Consider the following 24,852-nt stretch of genomic DNA (forward strand, 5'->3'; position numbering starts at 1 on the left):
AGCTATCAGTTCTTAAGTTAACAAGAAATTATGTCAGAAAGTGCTAACAAAGATGTTAATTTATGGAGAACCAAATGAAGTTGTAAATGAGTACTATTGTTTGTTTTTAAGAATCCTGAGGCTTTTTTTTTTTTTTTTATATACTTACTGTTTAGCTTGATTGATTATTGGCATTTCACAGATTTGGCTTGTGACAGTTTCAGAACTGACCAGTGCCCCTTATATTTGGTAGCATATATAATTTTACAGTTACAGCCTCAGAGATTTTATGAATCAAAAGATTCCCAGTCTGCAAGCCCAAGAGTTAATCATTGACATCTTCAAAAAAACCCCCAAAGACTGCTGATATTTTGACATTACCTACATTTATTTTATGGCTACAGGATTTGTCAATATTTTAGAGGCAGCTGCTGTGTTGATACAGATCACACCCAAAGAAACCCTGCAGAATTTATGTTTTTTAACCCAAGTCACCAAAGCACATTAATCACCGTGTTTGTTCATGCATACTGTAAGAGAAACAGTATTCATTATCCCCCTCCCTTCCTCCTATAAACGATAATTTTATCATTTAGGCTTTCAAATAAACAGGTATGCCAGACAGTCAATAGCACTATCCTTCAGGGTCTACACCCCACCCCACCCCCCCGCCCCGCTTTAATGCAAATCTGTAAAGCTTCAACATAATTCATAACAAGCAACGGTCAGTGTAAATACTGAGCAAAAATAGGCAACACACCCAAGATATAATGCCCATCCTTTTGGGAGGGCTGGTTTTGGTTATTCTTAAATAAACATATAATAAATTGATTTTTTTATCTAATTAGGGCTCCGCGACTCCCACTAATTCTCCCAGTGAATCATACCGGAACATATTTCATGCAATAAAATAAAATAAAGAACTGTCTGCTGCTGCTGTGGGGTTTTTTGTTGGATTTTTTTTTTTCTCCCTCCAGATCCAGGGACAGGAGCCACAGCAGGCATGATCAGGCTCCTTCGTTATTCACACGAAGTGTTTCCTATGCCACCTCGGGTGTACAAAGGATATTCCCACTGAATCCCAGCAAAATCCTTCCATTCTTACCGTCCACAAAAGAGCCTGATTGCTGCTGTGTAAACAGAGGCTGATCAGATCATGGCATCGTTTTAAAACCATGAAATCAGGCTCCCCCTCCCCCCTCCCGCCAGCCCCGCCGCTTCCCCTCCTCTGTGGAGCTGTCCCCGCCGCGCGGCCGGCCCTACCTCCGCACACACACGGTGGCACACACGCGCTGACACACTCGCGCTCGCGCTCACACTCACACACACTCACACACACACACACTCACGAAGAACCCGCTCCCCCCCGCGCACGGCCATGCAGGGCTGGACTGCGCCGCGCTGCAAGGGAGCCCGGGTGCCGCTGCCTGGCAGCCGCATCTGCCGGACCCATGCGAGCGCCTCCCGCGGCGGGGAGCTCCGGGGAGCGGAAGAGGCATTGTCTGTGCACACTTCCATCATGCCGCTTCTTCAGAAATCACCCCCCCTAGACCCACTCCCTGAGGGGGGGGGGCCCTCCCCACACGCACCTGCAGCTGCGGCAGCCCTCGGCACCCCCAGACTCCCCCAGCTCCTCTCCTCCTACCTGTTGGTGCCGGAGATCCCCACAAGCCAGAGGTGCTCCTTCCCGCCGACCGAGGGCTGCTTTATCCTGGCGGTCTCTTTTAGAATCTTCCGCCGTCTTTCATTCTTCTTTCTCACAATGCTTTCCTTTTTCTTTTCTTTTTTAACACCCCCCCTTCCCCCCCCCCCTTTTTTTTTTTTTTTTTTTTTTTGCCTGGGTACCTTGACTAAGAATCCAGTCAGTGGCTCGGGCGGCGCATGCTCACTGCGCCTCCTCCCTGCGCGCCGAGCCCCGTCCTCCCCTGTCGCAGCGGCACAATCTCTCCCAGTAACGCAGCGGCGGCGGCCGCCTCAATGAGGGCAAGGCAGCCTCGGTGGCGGCGGCACCTGCTGCTGGCTCAGTCAGGGCAAGGCAGCCTCGTCTCCTCAGGGGTGGGTAGGCAGTCCCAGCGGCAGCAGCCTCCTCGATGAGGGGAAGGCGGCCTTGGCACTAGCATCAGCAGCATCAGCAGCATCAGCAGCATCAGCAGCAACAGCAGCAACAGCAGCCTCCTCAGTGAGGGGAAGGCAGCCTCCGCGGCAGCACGTTCCCGATGCGATGCATAGCCGGGCTGGATTTATTGGCGGGCCTGGGCAAGCTAGTTTGAGGAAAGGGAGGGGGAGGAATTAGGTCCTGCGCTCCTTGTTTATGTCTTTGAACTCCCCCTCCCGCCCCTTTCGCTGAAAATGGGGGCTAGGAAGCGGCCGCCGTGGTGCGCGTCGCAGCCTGTCAGGAGAGGGACCGGGCGGCTTCTTCAGCTGCTGCGGCTGGATCCTCCCGCTCGTGGCTCGTTTTCTTTCCTCCCGATTCCCACCCGGTGAATTCCTTCTTTCTAACTCCTGAAGAAGCACCGTGGTTCCTGGAGGGCGTATCCGCCGCGGGGCCGTTAGGACAGGGCGCCTTCTCCCCGGCTCCGCCGCTTCCCCCCTCGCAGCCCGTAAAGCGGCTTCTCGACACTCAGCCCAAAGCCGGCGCAGAACTGTCAGTGCGCTGCATGGCGTCGGTGATGAATTTTAATGGGAGCCCGTTCCGTCCGTAGCAGGGCCAGCGTCCCCCCCTCAGCGCGCAGGGCGAGAGCGGTGACGGCGCCCGCCGCCGCGGAGCAGCGCCCGCGCCGTTAACCGGCGGGGATCGACACCGAGCCGTCCCGATGATGTCATACGGGCCGGTGGGCCGAGGCGGCGGCGCCGTGAGGCCGCCTGTGGCCTGGGCCGCCGCAGGGGCCCGCCGCCGGCCTCCGCGCCCGCTAGCCCGGACCCTCGCTCGGTGCCACCGCGGCAGAGCCGGGAGGAAGCGGGAAGGGCCCGGGTAGAGCCCGAGGGAGCGCAGCCCCCTGCCCGCCCGCCCGCCCGCCTTTGGGTGTTTGTGGAAGTTCATGAGGGGGAGGCAGGACCACGGCGAAAGGCTTGGCCCAAGAGCGATTCGTTTTGGCTGCCTGGCAGCTGAGGAACGGCTTATTTTGGGCAGAGGGATTGGGATTCTGAGGAACTTCCTCACCGGGAGCTTCCGCTCAAGTCAGAATAAATCCTTCTGGGGCATAGATTTATGTGGTTGATTCATAATGTGTGCCACTTCTTTGAGACCGTTAGTAGACAACAGGCATTTTTTTTTTAAGGCTGTTGTCAAAGTTTGGGTTCTTCTTCTTTTGGCACTTTCTAAAAGTCACTGGAAGGGGTGGCCAACCCAAAATATTAGCTTCAGTAACAGCCTGATCAAGCCCAAAGTTCTGCGGCCACTGGCAAATACAGTTATTTAAAACAAAAATCACACCGTTTCAAGCGTGTGACTTGCTTCAGATAAAATTTATTCTTGAGCAGAAAACTCACACAGAGCTCAGGTACCACACAATCTTTCCTTTTTTTCTGTGAAAGCGATTATGATGGCTTTGTGTTGGTGATCGTCTTTGGGGTTAGTTCTACTTTTAAAACTGGCATTTTGGAGGGTTATTAAAGTTACTACTTCAAGCTGCATTTTTCATGTCACGGTCATGTAAGCTAAGCAGACTTCTCCAGCAACCCCTTTTCTGTTGACAAATGTTATGTACCCACAGTAACATAAATAATTACTTTCAAAGTAATTCTTAATGTTAAAATATGAAGAACAAGGGAGTGTCTACTAAGCCAACAAGAGCAGGCACTTTAATGGTCTTTAATGGCAAAGAATCCTCTGAATGCCATGGAAATAAAACACAATGCCAGATTAGGAAGCGGATCTATAATATATGGTAAAGGATGGCTATAGTATGTTCATGGTCAGGGCCTGCTCTTACACTCCTATGTATGATTTCTAGTTAAGAATAAACAATACAACACCGTCTTCATTGTAAAAAAGATCCAGTGGAGTAGTTTTTAACATTTTCTGTCTGTACTTGCTCTTAGAGATGTTACAGAAGTATATTGCTATGTAACATTTAAGAACCTGCTTTTCTTTTAGACCTGTCACAAACTGCTTAGAAGTAACGCGTGGACTTTGGAATTCATTCAGTGTTCAGCCACTGGTTCAGCATAAATCCATTTGTCATCATGTGTAATCTGAGAACCAGTGCTCTAATTTTGTTCAACAAAATGTAGACATCTCGACTGAAGCAATACACAACTAAGCTAGTTTCCCATCATAGTCAATGGTGAAAACAAGATACATTAGGGAGAAGATCCTCTCATTCTGAATCACATCTAAAGTAAGTCAGATGGATTGTGCTGTCTTTATTAAGGGTAGAGTTGGGCAAGAGAAACCCTTGTTACAAAGAGAGAGATTCTGGTGGAGTGTGACATAATGCTGTGTTAAGCTGTTCTACCAGGAGCAGGTCACATCCCCCATGGAGGGAAAGCAAATCCAGGAGCCATGCGATGGGGAATCTGGCAGGGGAAAGCAGATGTCAGTTAAAGAACGCTCCAGGAATCATGAACCAGGAAATGGATGTGCAATTGGAAGGGGAGAAGAAGAGCTATGAAGGGACAAGTGAAGAGATCAGTGCTAGCTAGTTCTTCAGAATGGCTGGGCTGGAGATAATATGAAAGGTTCAGAAAAAAAAGTGTGAGACAGCCTTTGTTGCAAGGTGAGCAGATTAGGGGTAACCAAGCAGAATTTCTTGGGGCTTTGCCACAAGGAAAGATCCTGAACCCTGAATGAATTACCCAATACAGAATGTATGGGAGACAACACTAAGGGCAACAGGAAAGAGGTTCAAAAAAACCCAGAGGAGCTGCACGCTATATACAATATGCTATATTCAGAGGAAAGAAGTGATTACTCTCAGGAGAGTAAAAAATTTTCCCTGCATTTTTTTTTTCTTTCTTTTTCTCCTTAAGTTTCAAGTCTGCTTTTCACCAAGAAGGAAAGGTAAAGGGTGGGAGTGTAAGTGGAGTGTAAGTGGAAGACCATTCACATACTTTATCTGAGCTAGCAGCAGACTGATGAGAACTTTCTCTAGAAAATGAGAGCACCAAGACTATATCCCTCATTTTCTGATTTAGATCAAAGCTGTGAACCATCTCCAGCTTTGGGCAACCCCACTGCAAAGTTGTTGACAGTTATGGTACAGAGCTCTTTCATTTTCTGCTATTGGAGTTATTTAATAATCATGGCCTAGAAAGTAACCAGTGAAGTACTCGGCTTTATTGTGGTGACTGAGGATCATGTATTCCAATTGTTATTTTTTTTTCAGTTTAGGTGCTGTCTAAGAATGACCAAAGGACTGGATCCAGTCAATTTGACCCACTAAGTCCATTCCCAGATCAGGATCACCTTATTTGAGAGTCCTACTTTGTTATTCTTGGTCTTTGGCATCATCTGCAGACCTGGGCAGCTCATTCCCATCAGGTGGTGGTGATGCCTGGGTGCACGTGGCAAAGGTGCCAGGAGCATGGTCACTGGGCTGGGGGACAGTTGAATGCTATTGCAGAGGAATTTTGTTGGTATCTAGCCTTTGGGCTACTTGGCACCTAATTTCCTTTGAGGATATGTGCCCTGGAATCCTGTACCACAGGTGTAAGCCAGGTGAAGATGCTGGGTAGATGATTCTCAGTGTTTTGAGCTTTTTCCTCAGAATGGAAGAGGTTTTTGAGAAAAATCTGACGCTGAGAAATCTCACTAATGGAGTCTGAGGAAGGCATTGGGCTAGAAGACAGGTTAGTGGTGGCAAGTAACAGTTGAAAAGATCGGGGGGGGATACTGGCCTCACAGAGGTCAGTAACAACTTTCAACAATTTCAGTGGAATGAGGATTTCAGCATAGGGCCAGAACTTGTGAATAGCTGAAGTGTAAATACTCATGTCCCTATTCTCTTGATCATTTCAGTAATTAACATGTTTACTAGCTGTCTTGAAATTTGTACATATGCAATATCTACGAGTCTGCATAATGCAAACTCCAAAGCACTGTAGGATTTTGCAACATTTCTACAAAACAAGAGAGATACTCTGCAAGGTGTACCCACCTCTGGTACAGAGGCCAGCACAAGAGTTATGTATTGCTTAAGAGACTGTGACAGACGCTACCAAAGTACATCCCTTTCAAAGGGCTCAAGGAATTCTTTCAAGGGAAATTTCTTGCCTGTGCAGTAGATTTGTGCAACTTTAAAATAGTATTTAAGTATGACTTAGGTAATACAGAGACCTGTGTAAGACCCTTGCACAATGGAGAGTTTCACCTGCAATATATTTGGTTCCTGAGCTTTTAAAGTATTTGCAGAGTAAAGACATCTGTTGGTAGTGTCTGGCTCCTGGGTTGGCTCTCGGCACAGGCATAAATTTCACTCCACACTGAAAAATCTCTCTAGTGGTCTCTGCCTCAGTGGTGCATGTTTTCATCTGTAACACAATGGCATTCAAGTGACTGTAACAGTTCCTAGGGGTAATAATTAGGATTTTTAAGATATTAATATTTAGTCATATCATAGAATCATTTAGATTGGAAAAGACCTTTGAGATCATCAGGTCCAACTGTTAACCCAGGACTGCCAAGTCCATCGCTAAACCATTTTGATAAGTAACACATCTATGCATTTTTTAAACACCTGCAGGGATGGTGATTCCACCACCTCCCTGGGCAGCCTGTTCCAGTGCTTGACCACCATTTCGGTGAAGAAATTTTTTCTAATATCCAATCTAAACCTCCCCTGGCACAACTTGAGGCCATTTCCTCTTCACCTATTGCTTTTTAACTGGGAGAAGAGACCAACCTCCACCTGTCTACAACCTCCTGTCAGGGACTTGTAGAAAGCAATAAGATCCCCTCTGAGACTCCTTCTCTCCAAACTAAACCCTCAGCCGCTCCTCACAGGACTTGTGCTCCAGACCCTTCACCAGCTTCATTGCCCTTCTCTGGACATGCTCCAGCACCTCTACGTCTGTCTGGAAGTGAAGGGCCCAAAACTGAACACAGTATTCAAGGTGCGGCCTCACCAGTGCCCAGTACAGGAGGACGACCACTTCCCTGGTCCTGCTGGCCACACTGTTTTGGATACAAGCCAGGATGCTACCGGCCTTCTTGTCCACCTGGGCACCCTGCTGGCTCATGTTTAACCGGCTGTCAACCAGCACCCCCAGGTACTTTCCCACCAGGCAGCTTTCCAGCCGCTCTGCCCCAAGCCTGTAGCATTGTGTGGGCTTGTTGTGAACCAGGTGCAGGACCTGGCTCTTCTCCTTGTTGAACATCCTACAGCTGGCCTCAGCCCATCAACCCAACCTGCCCAGATCACTCTGTAGAGCCTTCCTACCCTCAAGCAGATCATCACTCCTGCCCAAATTGCTGTCATCTGCAAATGTACTAGGGTGCACTCCATCCCCTTGTCCAAATCACTGATAAAGATAGTAAACAGAGCTGGCCCAAATGCTGAGACCTTGGGAATACCACTTGTGACCAGCCACCAACTGGATGTATCTCCACTCACCACCACACTGTGGGTTTGGCCAGCCAGACAGTTTTTTACCCAGCAAAGGGTATGCCCATCCAAGCCATGAGCAGCCAGTTTCTCCTGGACAATGCTGTGGGAGATAATGCCAAAGGCTTTACTAAGGTCCAGGTAGGCAACACCCACAGCCTTTCCCTCATCCACTGGGTGGGTCATCTTGTCCTAGAAGGAGATCAGGTTCGTCCAGCAGGACCTGCCTTTCATAAACCCATGCTGGCTGGGCCTGATCCGTCCCTTGTCTCGCACATGCCACATGATGGCTCTCAGGATGATCTGCTCCATGACCTTCCCCAGCACCAAGGTCAGGCTGACAGGCCTTCAGTTTCCTGGATGCTCCTTCCTGCCCTTCTTGTAGACGGGCATCACACTGGCTAACCTCCAGTCTTCTGGGACCTCCCCAGATCCTCAGATGTTTTGTAACTATTTCTCAAAAAACATTTAATTAGGTATTTTTAAAAAAATGTTTCATAACTGCCCTTTGAAACTTAATTTTTGTTCTTAAAAGTTGATCTATGTTGCACATTTACACAGGGATAAATTAAGGTTTAAGAGCAAACACGCATATGCTTATCTGCTGACCACATGAAAAAGGTTTTGTCCCGCAGAGGAGAACATCTGTGACTCTAATGGGAGTGAGGCACAAATATTCTTCTGAAAATCCTGTTAGATGCTTACCTGTATCCTCAGGCTGCTAAGCACCTTTTAATGGTTCATACATTGGAAAGACAGACATGTCTTTTGCATCTAGGTTTCCTTGGTACACTGTTAAATCAGTGTTGCAGTGTTAGATTCAGTTGTTGTGCAATTTAAGTAGTGTAGACATGTAATTACTTGACTTCACTTGGGTATCAGATGGTTAGAAATGCAAATGATTCTAGTGTGGCCATGAATAATTACCAATGTTAAATTGCACTGCTAATTACTTGCGCCTGCAAAAAGATAAGCTACGTTTTTAAATTGCTGGACTTCACAAGTGGCCTTTATATATATATGATTTAGAGAGAGTTTAAAAAAGAGAGAGAGAGAGAGAGGCAAAGCTTCACATGCACTCTGTTGTTTGTGCACCACATGTTTGTTGTCCTGTACTGAAGAATTACCAAATTAATTGTTTTCACAGCCAAGGTGGAGTGATAACATGTAATTTAAAAAAGATAGAACCAGTCACATCCTTAGTATGCAGATTGATGGTTGGGCTCCACAGAAGCGGTAAAAGAAGAAACTTCATAGAATATGAAGTAGTAGTTCCAAGGAGATACATTTGTTGAGATAATATTTTTGAATGGTTAAGAATATTTCTTTAATATTGCCATCTTGTGTCCCTCATAAATTGTATATATAGATAATGTAATGTTAAAAATTCAAAGTTTTAGTAATTTGTTTAGCTCCTGTTTGTTGTTGTTTTTTTTTTTGGTTGGTTGTTTTTCTTTTAAATCACAGAGGGTGAACAATATGTTGTATGTCTGTATAACATTTTTTTTAATGTGGATAATTCTGGACTTGCAGTCTTGTTAATGGGAAGTATTGAAATTCTTTTTCTGCTAACAGTTTTTGTTCAATATGGGCAACACTGTAGAAGTGCCTCAGTGACAGGATCTACAGTGAGGTCCTGAGCTGCTGACCTCGGAAGAACACTTGCTGTCTTGGCCTTCTGACACTCTACCAACCACGTTCAGGTAAAAGTGGAGCATCCCCACACAGGAGAAGATTTGCAGCCAATGTAAGTCAGCATCTCAGGACCACTAACATTGAAAGCTCTGGTAATTTACTCCAGTGAAGGAATCTGTTAGTATGATTTTAAAAGCACCTATTAGCTTTAGAAACTGATGATGGACAAAAGTTTGTAGATTTTCTCTTTTAAACAAAGGAAGTGTTTGGTTTGTGTTGTTTGTGAACGTCACCCCTTCTCAGATACTATATTTGATACTAGTTTTGTCTATTCTAACACGTGAGTTTTCAATAAAATGCCTTCTCACAGGCTATGTAATGCTCCTGGTTTACCTTACTAAGTGGAAATTCAGGACCTGAAATCAGCTAACCACTGCTGAAGCACACAGCAGTTCTGCAGAGTCATGGTCATTAACGGTGCCAATCACAGAACACTTTTTTCCTATTGCCATTATAGACACCAGTGGAACACTGTGGAGCAAAATGAACGGGGTTAGTGACATTACGGAACAGAATGCTTGCCTTGAGAGAGGAATCTGAAAATGCCTGAGAGAAAGGGGAAGGATGACTTCTTCCAGCTGAGCTGCATCCAACATTTTTGTGCACCTGATATTAAGTATAGACAGCCTCATGTCTGAGATACACATAACTATACCAGTTATGTAAACCTACTCTATCTCAAGCTCTTCCATAGTTTTCCAGCAAGTATGGATATGTGTGGAATGCTTCTTTGGATGACTGGGGAGACTGCCAGGCTGGCACATATTGCTCCCATCTTTTTCTGTGCTCTTGGCTCACTGGAGATTATTAGGACATGGTTGGGGCCTAATGAAGGAGTGATTATGGTTCATTATTTTTCATATACTTTCTGTCATGAAGCTACATAATGACTAAGTGAATTTATGCACGTTTCCTCCCCTTCAATGTCTTTTAGACCTTGAGGCTGATTTTAGTGAAATCAGAGCAGGGGCTCAGAGGAAGGTGAAGCTCTTATAAATTTTGTGAATATAGGTGTTGGCTGCTTGTCCTGTCATTTACCTTTTCCCCTTGCTGTTCTTTCAGGCTGGCCACCGCTCTCAGGCTGGCCACCACTCCTTAGGGACCCTCGTCCATACAGCAGTTCATCTGCTAGTCAAAACTGGCCATGGCCTGGAGTCTTGATCCCTTCCCAATTCAAACTCTTTGTGAGTGCAAGCTTGGCTGCACTCAGCTGTGCGGCTGAGCAGGACACTGGATATGTCACCGTGGTTTCCCTATCCAGGGGCAGAATGGCAAGTAGCTAGCACAGCACTGTGTTAGACCCAAAGACCTTGCTGGTTCTGTGACAGACTGCACACATGCTGTTCGTCAGGCCAGTATCAAACGGATCAACAGCCACGCTACTGAGCTCCTCCTTGCTTCTGTTGCAGTTACTGCTCCATTTCTTCCAGTGGTCATAGAACTATTTGCATGACTGTTGTCAGTGTGTAGGGATATATGTCAAATCAACCACTTTTGTAGAGCTGAGATATATAAACGTTTCCATTTTCTGCCATCTTTAAGGTTAGGTTAGAGGTGAACAATGAATGGACAGTATGTTGTAGGATTAGAGAGACTACTTGGCAATGCATTTTCTATTTCTAGCAATATACTGAGAAGTGGATTTAAAAATAATAGGATAAAACAGGATAACTGTCACTGACAGCTTTCAGAAGACTTTCAGGCTGTACTTAGGCACAAAAATTAAGTGTCAGTGTTAGAAATATTTATTTTTGCTGATATGACCCGTTCACACGTAGTCATTAGACTTCCTACTAATTTATTGTCAAATTTTAATTTAAGATAATACAGACAGTACAGTATAATGACTCTGGACTGATTTAAAGGTCTGCAAAGAAAATATAAGTTGGTTAAAAAAGTATACTGCTGAATGATAATTGCTTGAATTGTGTAAAACTGAGGCAATGGAGGGGCAAGTCTGTAATGTCCGAGATGGAGAGTGAACACTGGCTTTGCAAGCAGCTAGCACGAATATATGTTCTTCTAGTGAGCTTCAGGTTTTATGATCTAGAAAGCGGAAATACTCTTGGATATTCCTGTGTCAACTCAGCTGTTACTTGTTCACTGCAACTCATTTCATACCTAGAACTTAATGCCATGGTCCCATTTTGTCAGTTTGTTGGATATTAAGTATGAAATGTTCTCATTTGTATGTAGAACAAGGAGAAGCAATTTTAAGTTTTACACTTGCAAGGATGCAGAGAACAGTCTATCTCTGGATAAAGGTAGGTCATCTGTTAAGAAACACAACAGTCTGAATTCTGCAGATACTATCAGAACAGCACTATGATGGCACAGTAGGAGGAACTGCATGAATGCAGCCTTATGATGCAACTGTAAATATACATTTATTACTCCATTGCCTATTTTATGGAGGTATGAAAGAATTAATGTTTTATTGAAATGTCACCTGCCAAACTAGTCAAACCCAATGTTAGCAAATGGCAATATCGTTTGCTTAATTGGACTAGTATTTGCATATAGTTAGGCAATGTTTGAGTATGGTGTTTAAAGAAAAGGGTAAAAAACTGAGTGGGAACAAGATGTTGCACTGTACTAGATAAGACCCTGTGCTGGCAGGAGAAACATGTGGGATTTTGTCTCTGCTACCTCGATTGTTTAGTGCTGGTTTTGCTTTGTTTTCTGATTGACCACATAGTATCAGGCCATGGAGCTGAGACCTGGACTTCAGTCTTGACATAAGAGGCAGCTACCCTAAGTAGCAGACATGGGAATCAGTCTCTCTTGTCCACATGCCACCACCTGCTGTGCCACTGCCCTTGCATTTTTATACATAGAGGGTCCAGGACAAACAGGAGAGCATGCTTTCCAGGATTGGACCTCCTGGAACTGCAGGAAACATTTTTTGGATGTGGGAGACTGAGCTTGAATTCCAGATCTTCTGTTTCATGGGATGTAACTATTAGGAGGTTATGGAAAAGGTGAGCTTTCTGCAGCATTTGTGCATTCAGTGGGCTCAGCACTGCTGCTGATATATGTTACCTGAGCACACCACTCAAATCAGACTCTTCTAGGGACATTGCTGGGAGTAAGGCATTTAGGTTATGCTCTGTCTCACATCTAGGTCACAGAGATTCTGGACTGCACACTCTTGCAGTTCTGGACATGAATGGAAAGCTTGCAACCTCAGGTCCAACTGAAAAGTGAGCACTGAGAAGTCTTGCTGTTGCTGCAGTGAGGGATTTCTGGGTCCCTCTCTGGAGGCTTTATGTCCTAAATTCTGTTTAAGTCATGGTTTAGGTATCTAAATCACCTCTTAAGCTCTTGCAGTTCCTCACTACATAATTTTATTAAGCCTCAGTGGATTTATTTGCTCTCCATTATTAAAATAAAATGTGGAAGTAAGAGATCTAAATAATAGCAATCTGTTTTTCCTAATCTGGGTTATGTACCTGGATATAAAAGAGCTCTTTTGATGAGTGAACACACCAGTTCCTCACAGTACAGGCCAAGTAAAATGTACCTGTTGTGTAATTCTGTGCTGCATTGTAAAATCTGTATTAATGTAAGCTTCAGAAGCTAACAGAACATTTACTTGATATACTGTATCTCTCTATTATGTATAATATTACCTCATAAATATGCATGCATAACAAAACTGTGGCAATTTGAGGAATTTATGTAAAACTTAGGAATTCTCTTTGATATCATGGGTCCTCAAGATATATCTGTTTCAACCTGCATGCTCTTGATTGGAAAGAGAGCAGTTTTTACTTTCTTTTTACTTAAACACTGAATTTTCCTGCATTGAATTTGTAAAGGATATTGCCACAAGGCCAGCCATGGAACATAACGAAATGCCAACAACCTGAATTCAAATGGAAGACTTTCATACAGAAAGAGCTGGCAATTTCTCAGAATAATTTATTTGTCCAAGTGGGTTAGTTACCATAACATGGATCACATCTTGGGAAAACTTAGTGATACTGAAAGAGAAGTAAAAGTTTAAAAAGTGAAGGTAATGTCATGGCCATTAAGGAGTAAGACAGAAGAATTCAGAAGAAAAAAAACTTGTTGCAGGAATGTAAGAAGTTATTTTCTGCTGTCACAGGCAGACAGAGGCAATTGAGACTATAGAATTAGTGGAACTGCAAGGCTAGTTTTAAATGCACTTTTGGCCAATTCAGGCAAACCTAGTTAGATAATGAATGCGGCTGGAATAACCTTCATTAGATACAGTGAGAAGTTGCAGACAACTAAAGTTACAGTCTTAATTACGAAACTTTCAGACTTCTGCTTCACTTGGCAGTCTTGGAATGCAATTATGGACCTACTTAAACCAAACTTATTTTAAGGTGAGGTAGGTTTTTGACCCTTAAACCATTTAACCTTTACTTAAAAATCTGCTAAAAATCTGGGGGTGCAGATATTCAAATATGGCTCCTAATGAACAGATACAGTAAGATACCTTTCAAAACACAAAATAATGCTAAATGCTTCTTTTTAATGTAAAAAACTTACATATTAAATCATGTCGGGAGGTTTCTGAAATTGAAAAATATAAGAGTAAGAGGATGAATAATTATTGGCACTAAGAAAATGTTCAGATTTTAGCATTGGGCTTGCAAGTGCTTAAATGAAGAAAAAGATACAAGTATAGTATACTTTGAATCAGCATTATGGTTTAAGGGTTAGGTATGCTGTAATGTAAATAAAAATGCACCATATAGCAGATTTAAGAAAGGATTTCTGAAATGTCTGTACCAGGGGATGGTGGAAGATTTGTTCTGGTCTGTTCAGCGTGAACATCCTAGAAGGAATTTTTTGAACCAGGGTTGTTTATGGGCTTTTATTATTTCTGGGGTAAGTTTAGAGAAACATGTACTTATAAAACTCTTTACAAATGTCCTAGTTCCATATAAGCTGCACATTTCTCAGTCTTTGTGATAAGACCAGAAGTTGTTACTGTAAGCAGCTGGCAGGGCTCAACTGGTTCAAAAATGAAAAAGCCCCAGTCTTTCACTCATGAAGTTTACTTCTTAGCATTTATTTATTTATTGTGAAACCAGAGTTCAGCTTTCGCAAACATAGGACAAAAGGCGAGTGGGTTTTCAAAATCTGATAATGAAAACCCAAAAGCCCAGTCCTGTAAGAGGACATGGAATTCTTACTGAGCAAATGGCTCACCTACTGCTACATGAAAGAGAATGTATTTAAGGTATGTCTGTCAGTGCTTCTTCACCCTGTTTGTGTAACATTTGCTTCCCAATGCCTGTATTTTGCACTAAGTCAGGCAATTTTCATTCTCCTGAGTTAAGACGGTTGGCATTATGATATATTAAGGCAGCAGTCTGACTATTATGTACAAACGATTTCAGATTATTTTGGTAGTGTGCATAAAGTGATCACATGCTCTACATTTGCTATTGGAAGGTCAGTATTCCTTTGGAAGTAGAAAGGATTTAAATTCTTAATTCCTATTAAGTCTATTGGGAGTTAAGCAGAGAAACCTCTGGCAAAAGTCATGAAAGTTCATATTTTGAGTGCTTTATATTTCTGTCTACAGCTATAATAATTTCCTTGCTGGTCCTTCTGAAATTCTGAAATCCTTTTCACTGGGATTTCATTGTTACTTCTGGATAGGAAAAGAAAATTTATGGAGTACTTCTCATCTAATACAAGAAGCGCACGTAGACTAGGTGAAGGGAGTTCTTGAGGAACAGTTTAACATAGACACAAAACAGATTCCTCTTATTACTGAAATGGTAAGAGCAACAAGACGGAAATATATTTATAAGGTGATGTACATCAGATGCGTACAGCACACATACATTAAAAGTGTGTGAAAAGGCACATTGTATTAGTATGGTGTCATTGGGAGTGGGTGACAAGTCAAATGTCTTGTGCATTCCCTTTGCCTTGGTTGATAAATCTTGCAGGGGGAGAAACAAAGGAGTCTTAACTTGAATATATGAGATCTGAAGTGTATTTGTGGAATAAGAATGGGGAGAATATTTTTTTCAAATATTTATTAAGATGTAGGTCAAATAATTTAGTGGTAGCAGGCTGAGGAAAAAAAAAGACAGCATCTATTTTAAGAACCAATTTAAATTTTCACATAAATGGAAATCAAGAATAATTCTGCTGCATTACACAGAAGTATAAGGGCTGGTGCAAGGTCAGAATGAAGCCTCTTGTGATTTGTTCAAAACGAATTTAAATCAGGATGACTGCACTGATTTCAGCAACTTCAGGCTGTTTTTTAACCAGATGAAAATTTGGCATTCAGTTACCACAGTAAATAATTCAGCTAATACTGTCCTAAGGGAAGAGACGGGGATGCAGCCGATGTGGCTGCGGTTCCCCATGAGCACCATCTGGTGTAAGATGCACTACTGGTCAAATGACAGGGACCCCTCCATCCTGTCAACAGCTACTGCATCCAAACCTGTGTTTTGTTTTTGACCTTGTCCTAAACTCCCACTGATGCCGATGGGAACTCCATGTGCAACACAGTCTTTTAGTCAGGCTGTCAAATCTTAATATTTTCAAAATGTTGACTTGGGCGGGGGTTGAGATAATTCACATTTGGGGCTTTGCATTGAAGCATTTGGATTCCATTTGGAATACAGTACTAGCCCCATAAACCCATCTCTAAAAATCCCACTCTGAAAAGAGGATTACTGTACATATGCTGTATTTGCTCCCTTTTTTCCATAACCTTTTAATGCCTCAGGGATTGAGTTTCACTAGACACAGTGGGAGAATCCTGGTACATCTGGTTTCCCTGTGGTCTTACATGATAACTGAACAGCCTCACAGCTTTTGCAGTCAGGTTCCCTATGGGCTCACACTGTGATTAGATTTGTTCACCACAAATATATCCTTGTTTGCCATAAAGATACAAGTGAATTGAGCTGCTGTTTATGCATCCCATTTACAACTAGGATTTCATAGAATCATACAGTAAATTAGGTTGGAAAGGACCTCTGGAGGTCACCTTGTACATTTCCTGGCTCAGTTTCTTCCCAAAGATGATCTCTTTTTCCCCCTTTTGTAGATGGACCATTCAGAAATACCCTTTCAGCTGACAAGAGTGACCTCTGTTTTCATACTTCACTGAAATGGAATCACTCACCCTGGCCCACGCACATTCTGTATTTTAAAAGATTATACACAGTTTTGTTTTTTTTTTTTTTAAATAAAGTGTAATATACAATACTACATTTTGAAATGTGAAATCTGGTATGGAAGGAGGTTAAAGATGTACAAGTCACACAGCTATTCCTGAATGTCTAAATAAATACGTAATCACCTGTCTGGCTTTTGTCACAGAGGGAGATGCTCCGTGGAGCAAGTACTGGTGGCCCGGGTGTGCATTTGGCACCTGGAGAAACCCAGCTGTCCATCACTTCCAAGGCAGGATTTGAGGTTTCCAGCATCCCTTGCATCAGGACAGCCTGCGGCCATAACCCTGGCGTGGGAGATGGTCATAGACAAGTTGTATGGGGTTCAAAGGGCTCAGTTTCATCACCCCTTTAGAACAGCTTGGTTTCATTTTAGGACAATAAAATTTTTTGAGTTGGCTTGACTGAGATTTTCTTCAGGGCCATAGTTATTACTAGATAACACTGACTTGTTCTTGGAAAAGCACTTTTTTGCCTATTTTTAATATATAATAGTTTCTGGGGTTTCTGTTTCGTTTCTGCAAATACAATTGAATGAAAAACATGACTGTGACATTTATTGCTGAATACTGGTTTCTTACTGGCAACTGCTCCAGATACATGAACAACATCTTTAATTTTTATGAAGAGATGCAAAGTGACTTAGGTAAGGCCCATTGTGATATCACTTTTTATGAAAATTATTTTTTTTTTAGTAGATCTAGACTATAGTCTATATAGATGATACACTGTCTCCACTTCTCAGATAGATTGGTAATTGACCAAAATTGTCCTTTCTTAAAAGATCAAAATTTAAAAAGGCATGATTGTTCCTTGCTGTTCATGCAGACACTGAAATAAATATGTGCTTCCCAGGAAAACTGAGTCAACATGGCTTTTGTAATCCTCCAGTTCATTTGAATAGATTAAAATAAAGTTTAAAACTGCTGCCATCTGACTTATGAAGAATCACGTTAGGTTAAAGGCTGAGAAGTAAGTGCAGGTATTGGCCATGTAATTTCCATAGCCATCTGAGTTCAGAAAAAGGTTGGCAGAAAATGTCCTTGAACAGTTCTAGAATTAATTAAAGACATCCTCATTGCACAATTAATTAATTAAATGGAAAGTGAACATACTTAGATAAAAGCAAAAATTTTTTTTTAATTGTGCCAAGATTAAAACTGGTCATGTTTTAGGACTGCTGCTTTTCTGCGAGAGGGTAGGAAATGGACATGCGGTTGTATTATTTATTATTAGTATCATCACAATGTGTGCAAAGAGCTGCACAAACAGAAGAACAGAAGAAAAAGACAAACCCTCCTCTAGTAATTTTTATGGAACTGCGTTGCTCTGCAGCATTTTGATCCCATTCGGGAAGAGAAGGTAAATTTCATGCTTTCATACTTGCAAAGTGGAGAGTAGCAGTATGATGTCCACAAATATTTTAGTGCCTCAAATGAATGGCAACTGGGAAAGCTGCCAGTATTGTTGGTTCCAGTTAACATTTCCAAGACAAAGACTAGCGAGGAGGAATATAGCCAATGCAGGAAGGTTCAAGCAGAACACAAACTTTAACCCAACCCAGGAGCAAGCTCTAGTGTTTGACAGTAGTGTGTCTGGGGGCATGATTCTTTCTTCCCTGCCTCTAATGGTCACAGCTCCTAGGTCTGCTGGAGGCCACTCTGCTTTCAGGTCTTCACTTACACTAAGAGCTTATACAGGTCTCTTTGCTTAGCACTCTAAAAGGATGGTTTGTTATCTTTTTCTCATTAAAAAATCTGTTTTGATATAGTCAGATGAATGATCCAGAAACAAAAGGCTATGCTGACTGTCTAGTGTGCCTGCACCTTCATGTGACAGAGCATCCCACATATTTACAGATTTTATTACAGAGAAACTGAGACCACTACAACATCTGGAAGTGTTTTGAATATATATATATATTTTTATTGTTCTCTTAGTTTTAGTTCAAAGTAGATGTCCTTTTACGGTATTTACCATACTGTAGCTTGGTATGTAAATTCCAGCTTGCTTGCTGGAAAGCTTGCTCTCTGAATATCGGAAAAGTAGTATTTAGGTGCTACTGTGTATTCATGTGAACTGAAAATCTTACCCTTTTTAACAATTTAACACTTAGCAATATGGCCAGTATCTAATGTATTAAAAACTTGTCCATTTAAAGTTTTGAAGATTGATTTCAGCAGGAATTAAGCATTTTGGGCCCTGTGCATCTTTAGTCACATCAAATCTTGCCCAATATGTTTTGCTACATTTGGTTCTGAATTAGTGGTCTTTTCTGATCTGGTGAACAACCTGCACTTTCTGTTGACTTCAAACCGTTTACTAACAATTTGTTCAAGGGTACACCTGGAGGACAGCCCAACCCAACCCTCCTTTCCACCACTCCTAACAATCTCATCATTACATCAGTTTATATCTGCCAAACCGTTCATCGGATGTAAAAATCAACAGAAAAAATACCTTTGTAGTACAGTAAATTAGAGCATTTACCACAGTGACCTACCTACTGCAGTTCATCCATTTAGTCATGTTTTATCTTATTATACATGGTGAACTCAACTCCCTACCCTCTTCTTACACAGCTTATGTAAATGGCTTTGTCAAAGAGGAACCAGAGCTTCAGGCTGTGGCTGCTCAGTACAGAAGAGTCTCTGGGATGGTTCAGGGGCAGATCCCATGGCAGGGGCATGGTGGCTGTGAACCACAAGCACAACACGTTCCAGCAACCTCAGTGAGCATCCCAGAGATACCACCTACCTCCTGAACATGACCATAAGTCACCGACTCTCCTTCCACTTGTCCCACTCATCAAAGGATATGACAGGGATGCAAACATTAATACTTGTAAGCATGTATGGGTTCTCAGATGGAAGATGCCATATAATTGACAAGTCTTAGAACAGTATTAAAGCAGCATCACAACCAGCAGCAGGATTTATCTGAGTGGGAGGAAGGGTTCACAGCAGTGGTTTATCAGTTTTCATATACCCAGAGATGCGAGTGCATTCAGAACTGGGCGAAGCATTTGTATTCCAGTTCCAGGTACTGCTGTACCCAGCAGAATGGTACCACCTAGCTGGTGTGCAGCACTTGAAGGTATGCCGTAAGGGGTGAAGGAGTTCTGTCCATTCACAAAGGGACCATATGCTGACTGTTAAATGTTCATAGGATGGCTACTTTTGAGCTACACTGTTGTTAACACAGATGGAAATCATAGCAGTCAAAAGCTGCATGTTCCCTAATGGCAGCTTTCTTCCACTGATTAGAAGGTAGGTTGTATTTGTTAAGAGGTGGGCATTGTCAGGCTGTTTTTGCTTTCTCCTCTGAAGACAGCCACTAATGGTATTAGTTTAGTGTGCAAAGTGAACTGCTTTATGCACTAGCTGAAATCCCGAAAGAGCTAGAAGCCTATTTTAATACAACACTGGGATGAAACAAGCAGTTTTGAAGTCTAAAAAACTGCAAAGTATCATTCAAATAACTATAAAGCACTAGAACATATTTATTTAGCAAAAAAGAAAACGGTCCTTTATATTCTTGGGTCTCCAGCTAGAAGACTGCCATAAATGGTTTTTCTGGCACAGAGGCAACTATGTAATAGTGATGATGAAAATTCATAGTCAAAAGTATTTCCAAGTTTCCCTTGTACCAGAGAAATGAGCTTCTTCACAACTGCAAGCTGCCATTTTCAAAGTAAGGGGAGCAGCCCCCTCGAAGTGCTGTAAAGTAACTGATATTGAAATGAGGTAGGTAATAGGACCCAGAGAAGTACACTCACTGTACCAAAGTTCAACTGAAAACATACCTTATGCCACATCAGTTTGTAAAGTCACCTAACATAAGCAAAAGCATGTAAGAAGATAGTATTTCATATAAAGAATTTCAGCAGTTTCAGTAATTTGTCATCCCTATTTTCCTTTTCATAAGAACCACTTCAAGCTGATGACAAATCATGTCAAAATTTATTAAGACAGAAGGAAAACAGGGGTATCAGATTTTACACTAAAGTCATGAACAAATGCAAGTCTTAACAACAAAGCTTCTCTCAGAACCAGAAAACGCCATTATGCTGTGCGGACACCTTGCAATGAAGTACATACAGCTCTGGGCAAACACCACAGTTCCTCGTATCTATTGCATGACGCAAATTAATCTGCTAAAATTTTGTTCTCCTGCAGTGAAACTGTTGCACAATTCTGTGAAAACTATTGCTGGGGATCTTTTCCAATGTGAAGATAAAGGAGTCTGTGAAAAGCTGCTTGCAATAAAATTTATTCTATTGAAAGCAGTTAATATTCTACTGAAAAACTGGCAAAGTTATCTAATTTTGGGAATTATAAAAGGAACTGAGTGGTGATTTTGTGGTTTGTTTGTTGGTTTGGTTTTTTTTTAAGGGCGATGGTTTAGCCAAGCTGCAACATGGAAGATCACACGATGTGTTTCTATCCATCCAGTCGAATAATCACATACAGCTTCATCTGCTGCTGCTAGGCAGCTTTCAAACATGACACTACTCTCCGAAGCTCCTCTTAGGGATGTAGATTTCATTTGTACCTAGTAATTGTGCATCATGTCCCTTTCTGACTTTTGGAAGCCACAGAAAGCGTTCAAGAACAGCTACCTGGAAAGACTGCATCTCATCAGAGTAATTGTTATTGTTCCTGTAACTTGAGAGCAGAAACCTAGGTTCCTGTGGCTTGCTGGGTTAGTCCTACAGTTTCAGTCCCATGCAATTTTGAAACCTTTTGTTCTACCTTTCTCCCTCTATCTATGATGAGAGTGGGACATAAATTGCAAGACTGAAATAACCAGGGCTTCTGCCTCCTCAGAGATTGGAGACAAGTCAAACCAGCTACAAATGGCATACTTGAATTTGGAGAACATCATCTGCCCACACAATTACTTTATATAAGACCTGCCAGACAACTCTTCTAGCCATTGCTTTGTGCTCTACTGAAAAGAGACACTTCGAGAGGAAGGGGAAGAACAGTTATCAAAATATATTGTTCTGCACCACATTTAACCTTTTTCCCCAGCTCTGAAAGTTAAGAAGACAAGATTTCTAGCAAATGTGGCAGTGTCCACAGCACAAGACCAGAGGGAAATTGTCTGAACTGCGGAGAGCTCATCTTCCTATGCTCCTTTATTCTGCTGCTGTTAGATTATGCTCCTTGTCTCAAGTGGACAGCTAGAACTCCCTAACAAGCCAGAGGAATCTGCCACAGGTAGACATTCCTGGCTGTGCCATTTCACCTTTGGTATTTAAAGAAACTAGTCCTGAATATGCTACTGAGTAGAGTTTGTCAACCATATACATACAATCTGACTGAGCATGAATAAAATTTACACCTGCCATTTTGTATCAGGAATTTTTACTTTGGTTTTGGTCCGAATCTTTGTGGAACTCATATACATCAGTTAGGTAAGAAGCCTACATGTTTAGCTAGCAACACAAATTCGTCATGAGGAAGACACTGGAGAACAATGGACCATTGACTAAAACCAGGATTTTAAAAAAACACGTTATTTCTATATTGCAAAAGAAACATGTGCACAACTGCCCTGTTATAATTCCAGGAACTCCCTAAAGCAGAAATACTACACATAATTCCTCATTAAAACAAGTAAGTCTTCAGTTTTGGGGAAAAAAATGCAAATACCAGATTAAATATGCCTTAAAACTGGTGTGCCTAAAGGAAAGCCGGGTACAAAAAATAAACAAGAGACAACAACATGTCCCTGATGTGATTTACATAGCCTTACATGTACTTTTCTGTGAAATACATGTTAAGGAAATACAGTGGCCCCATTCTTAAGTGTATTTACTTGGTAACAAGAACACAGGCTAGAGGAGAGGCACATTCTACAATAAAAATACGTAAGAAAACCCAGTTTTCCATGTTTTCTTAGTTCTCTGAAGTCTCATCCCTGTGGCAACAGAAGTGAGGTGTTAGGTGTTAACTCATTACAAAGCATGAGCACACACGCACACAAGTCAACGTAGTCTCAGTCTGCTCCCTAGCTATCTAGTTAGGAGTACTTCCAATGCTCTGTCACCCTGACTGGAAGATTAACAGTTGCTTCCTCCTGATTAACCCTTGAAACCAAAATTGTGGAACTTGTTGACAGTCTTCCTCACGTTCCATTTACAGACATTTACTGTGAACCACTCTTTGGTTTCTCTTCCCCATTCAAATAATTCCTACCGTTCTCTAAGGCAGTATTTAATCAAAAGCTATATAAAATCATCTTACTGTCATGAGGACAGATCCTACAAATCCCTTTTACTGGGTACAGTCTTGATGCTGTTGTACTGCCCAGAAAGAGGGGTTTGCAGAAATATCTACTATGTGGTTTTTGAAAGTTATCTAGAACCAAAGCTCCGTCTTACACCCCAGATCTCAACCCCAAGCCATGTTTGGAAATTCACTTCATCTGAGCATCTTCTTGAAATCACTGCTGCCCATTCCTTTTCCTTGCATAAAAGCCAAGGCAGGCACAGAATCCGATGACGCTGACACCTAGGCCTAGCAGGAAGGCGATGGTATCTCCTGCATCCAGGGCTTCAACAGCTGGCAGCACCAGCAGCAATGAAAGGAGGACCAGGAAAAGTTTTGAGGTGTTCTTGGTAGAAGGCATGCTGACAACCAGCTGATCCCAAGGGGCAGTTAAACGAGGAAAGCCGTGGAAAGCAGGCACGTCACTGGTATCTGCAAGGAAAACACAAGGAGCATTAACCGTTTTGCTGGCCTCCCCCTGAAACTGTCTTGCCGAAAGCCAACTGATGTGATCGATGTATTACAAATATCCACATGGGACTCGGGAAATTCAGGTTTTGCCTTCACAATTACAAAAGTAAATGACTTACTACTGTGAGATGGGCACGCTGGGTTGGCTACCTCGTTACACAACTCTGTGGAAATGAAATCATTCGGAGGCTTGCCATGGGAGAAAAGTGAGCACGGGCTCTCCCGCCCGCAGCCAGCAGCGCCTGCTCCGTGCCGTGCTACACCGGCCCCTGTCACCGGCCGCTCGGGGCTGGGTAGCTGCCGCCTGCGCGCTGCGTACCCGCGCCTTCTGCGAGGGGCACCGTCGGGACCCCCAGCACGGGCCGTTCCGCACCTGCGGGGCCGGGCACACGCTCTCCGCGTCTCCTCCGGCCTCGGGGGCGGCCCCCCGCGGCGCACGGCGGGCCCGGCGCTCCGCAGGTTTCCCGCAGAAAGGGCCCACGGCCGGGGCACACCCGGCAGAAGCCGCGCCGAGGCACCGCGCCGTGCCCGCGGCCGCCGGGGCCACCCGGAACAAGCGGCTTTTCCGACAGCGCCGCCGGCGGGGGCCAGCGACGGGGCTCCGGCCGCTCCCCGCCGCCCCTCCGCGCCCCGTCCCGTCCCACCGGCGGCGGCCCGGCCGCTCCCTGGGGCAGCCCCCCCGCGCAGGCCCTGCCCGCACGGCACCCCTCGGTCACCTCCTGCGGCCGGCTCCCGGCTGGGCTGGGGGGCGCCCCCGCGCCGCGCCCCCGGCGGGGCCCTCAGCTCCGGGGGGCACCGGCCCGCGCCGCCTCGCCGCGCTCCCGCAGCGCCGCAGCGGCCATGACAGGAAGGGGCGGGGGCACGGGCGGGGGCGGGGGCGAGGGCGAGCGTGACCCGGCCGGGCCGCCTCCCGCTCCCGGCACGCACCGCCGCCGGGGCGCCGCCGCGCCGGGCTGGTTCCGGGGGGCGGCTGGGGGCGCGGGCTCCGCGGGGGCCGGCCGGGCTGGCCTGGGCCCGGCGGGATGGAGCGGCCGGCGGGCGGCGGAGAGGCCGGGCGCCTCCGGGGAGCCCCGGCGCGAGCGGCCGGCCCCGAGCCCCGGCCCGGGGGTGCCCGGCTCCTGCCGGAGCGGCGGCCAGCCGGAGCCCGGTGGTGCCCGCCCGGCGTCGCGCTGAGCCTCCGGCCAGCGCGCGGGTCAGTCGAGCGCAGGGTCCGCGCGTACGTGCTGCAGCTTTATTGAAGTGAAATGATAAAAATGTACCGACTCGGGCGGGTTGTCCGCGCTCCGCGCTGAAAAACAAACGGGTCGCGCAGGCCGCCTGCGATGTGACCGCAGACGGTGCCTGGTTCGTGTCAGCTTGCGGCTGCCGTGCAGCAGTGGTACGAGTCCTGCTCGGTGCCATCAAAACCCATTCCTGCTCTGAGGAGAGCAGTTGAAGCAGTTTTATAAGGAGGTGGAGAGCAGCCTGATGCCTTTTAAAACTAAAAAACCCCTAAGACATTGAAAAGTGTTACCAGGTAATTCCCTGAGATCACCCCCAAAACCTAAGTCAAGCTTGTCCTGATTTTGATCGTATTTCTGCTTTGGACAAAGCTGCCTGTAGAAATACCCAAAGCAGGATTAAATTTTTTTTTTTTTTCTAAATGCTGTGGGGAGATAAAAGCTACTTCCTAGTCAGAGCTCAGTTTTTATTTTTCAG

General features: G+C 44.2%; 2 protein-coding genes across 5 annotated transcripts in view; both read right to left on the bottom strand.

Moving 5' to 3' along the window:
* The window catches only part of GPR85 (G protein-coupled receptor 85), a 90,006-nt gene extending 69,804 nt beyond the window's left edge, over positions 1-20,202 (bottom strand). Inside the window, exons 1-2 of one of the 4 annotated variants that reach the window (XM_080391039.1) lie at positions 1,625-1,804; positions 1,085-1,109 (exon numbers count right to left, since the gene is read on the bottom strand). The gene's annotated coding sequence lies outside the window, so the exon portion shown is untranslated. The other 3 variants (XR_013928718.1, XM_080391038.1, XM_080391037.1) reach the window with 3 other exon arrangements.
* A 143-nt stretch (positions 20,203-20,345) lies between these two features.
* SMIM30 (small integral membrane protein 30) lies at positions 20,346-24,663 on the bottom strand. The gene is made up of 2 exons (XM_080391040.1): positions 23,871-24,663; positions 20,346-23,115 (listed from the first exon to the last, which is right to left on the bottom strand). Exons 1-2 carry the CDS (start codon positions 24,553-24,555, stop codon positions 22,859-22,861), a joined length of 942 nt encoding a protein of 313 aa, XP_080247166.1. The 5' UTR covers positions 24,556-24,663; the 3' UTR covers positions 20,346-22,858.
* Between the last annotated feature and the right edge of the window lie 189 nt (positions 24,664-24,852).

The sequence above is a fragment of the Falco punctatus genome (assembly GCF_963210335.1).
Source record: "Falco punctatus genome assembly, chromosome: 6".
Lineage (NCBI taxonomy): Eukaryota > Metazoa > Chordata > Aves > Falconiformes > Falconidae > Falco > Falco punctatus.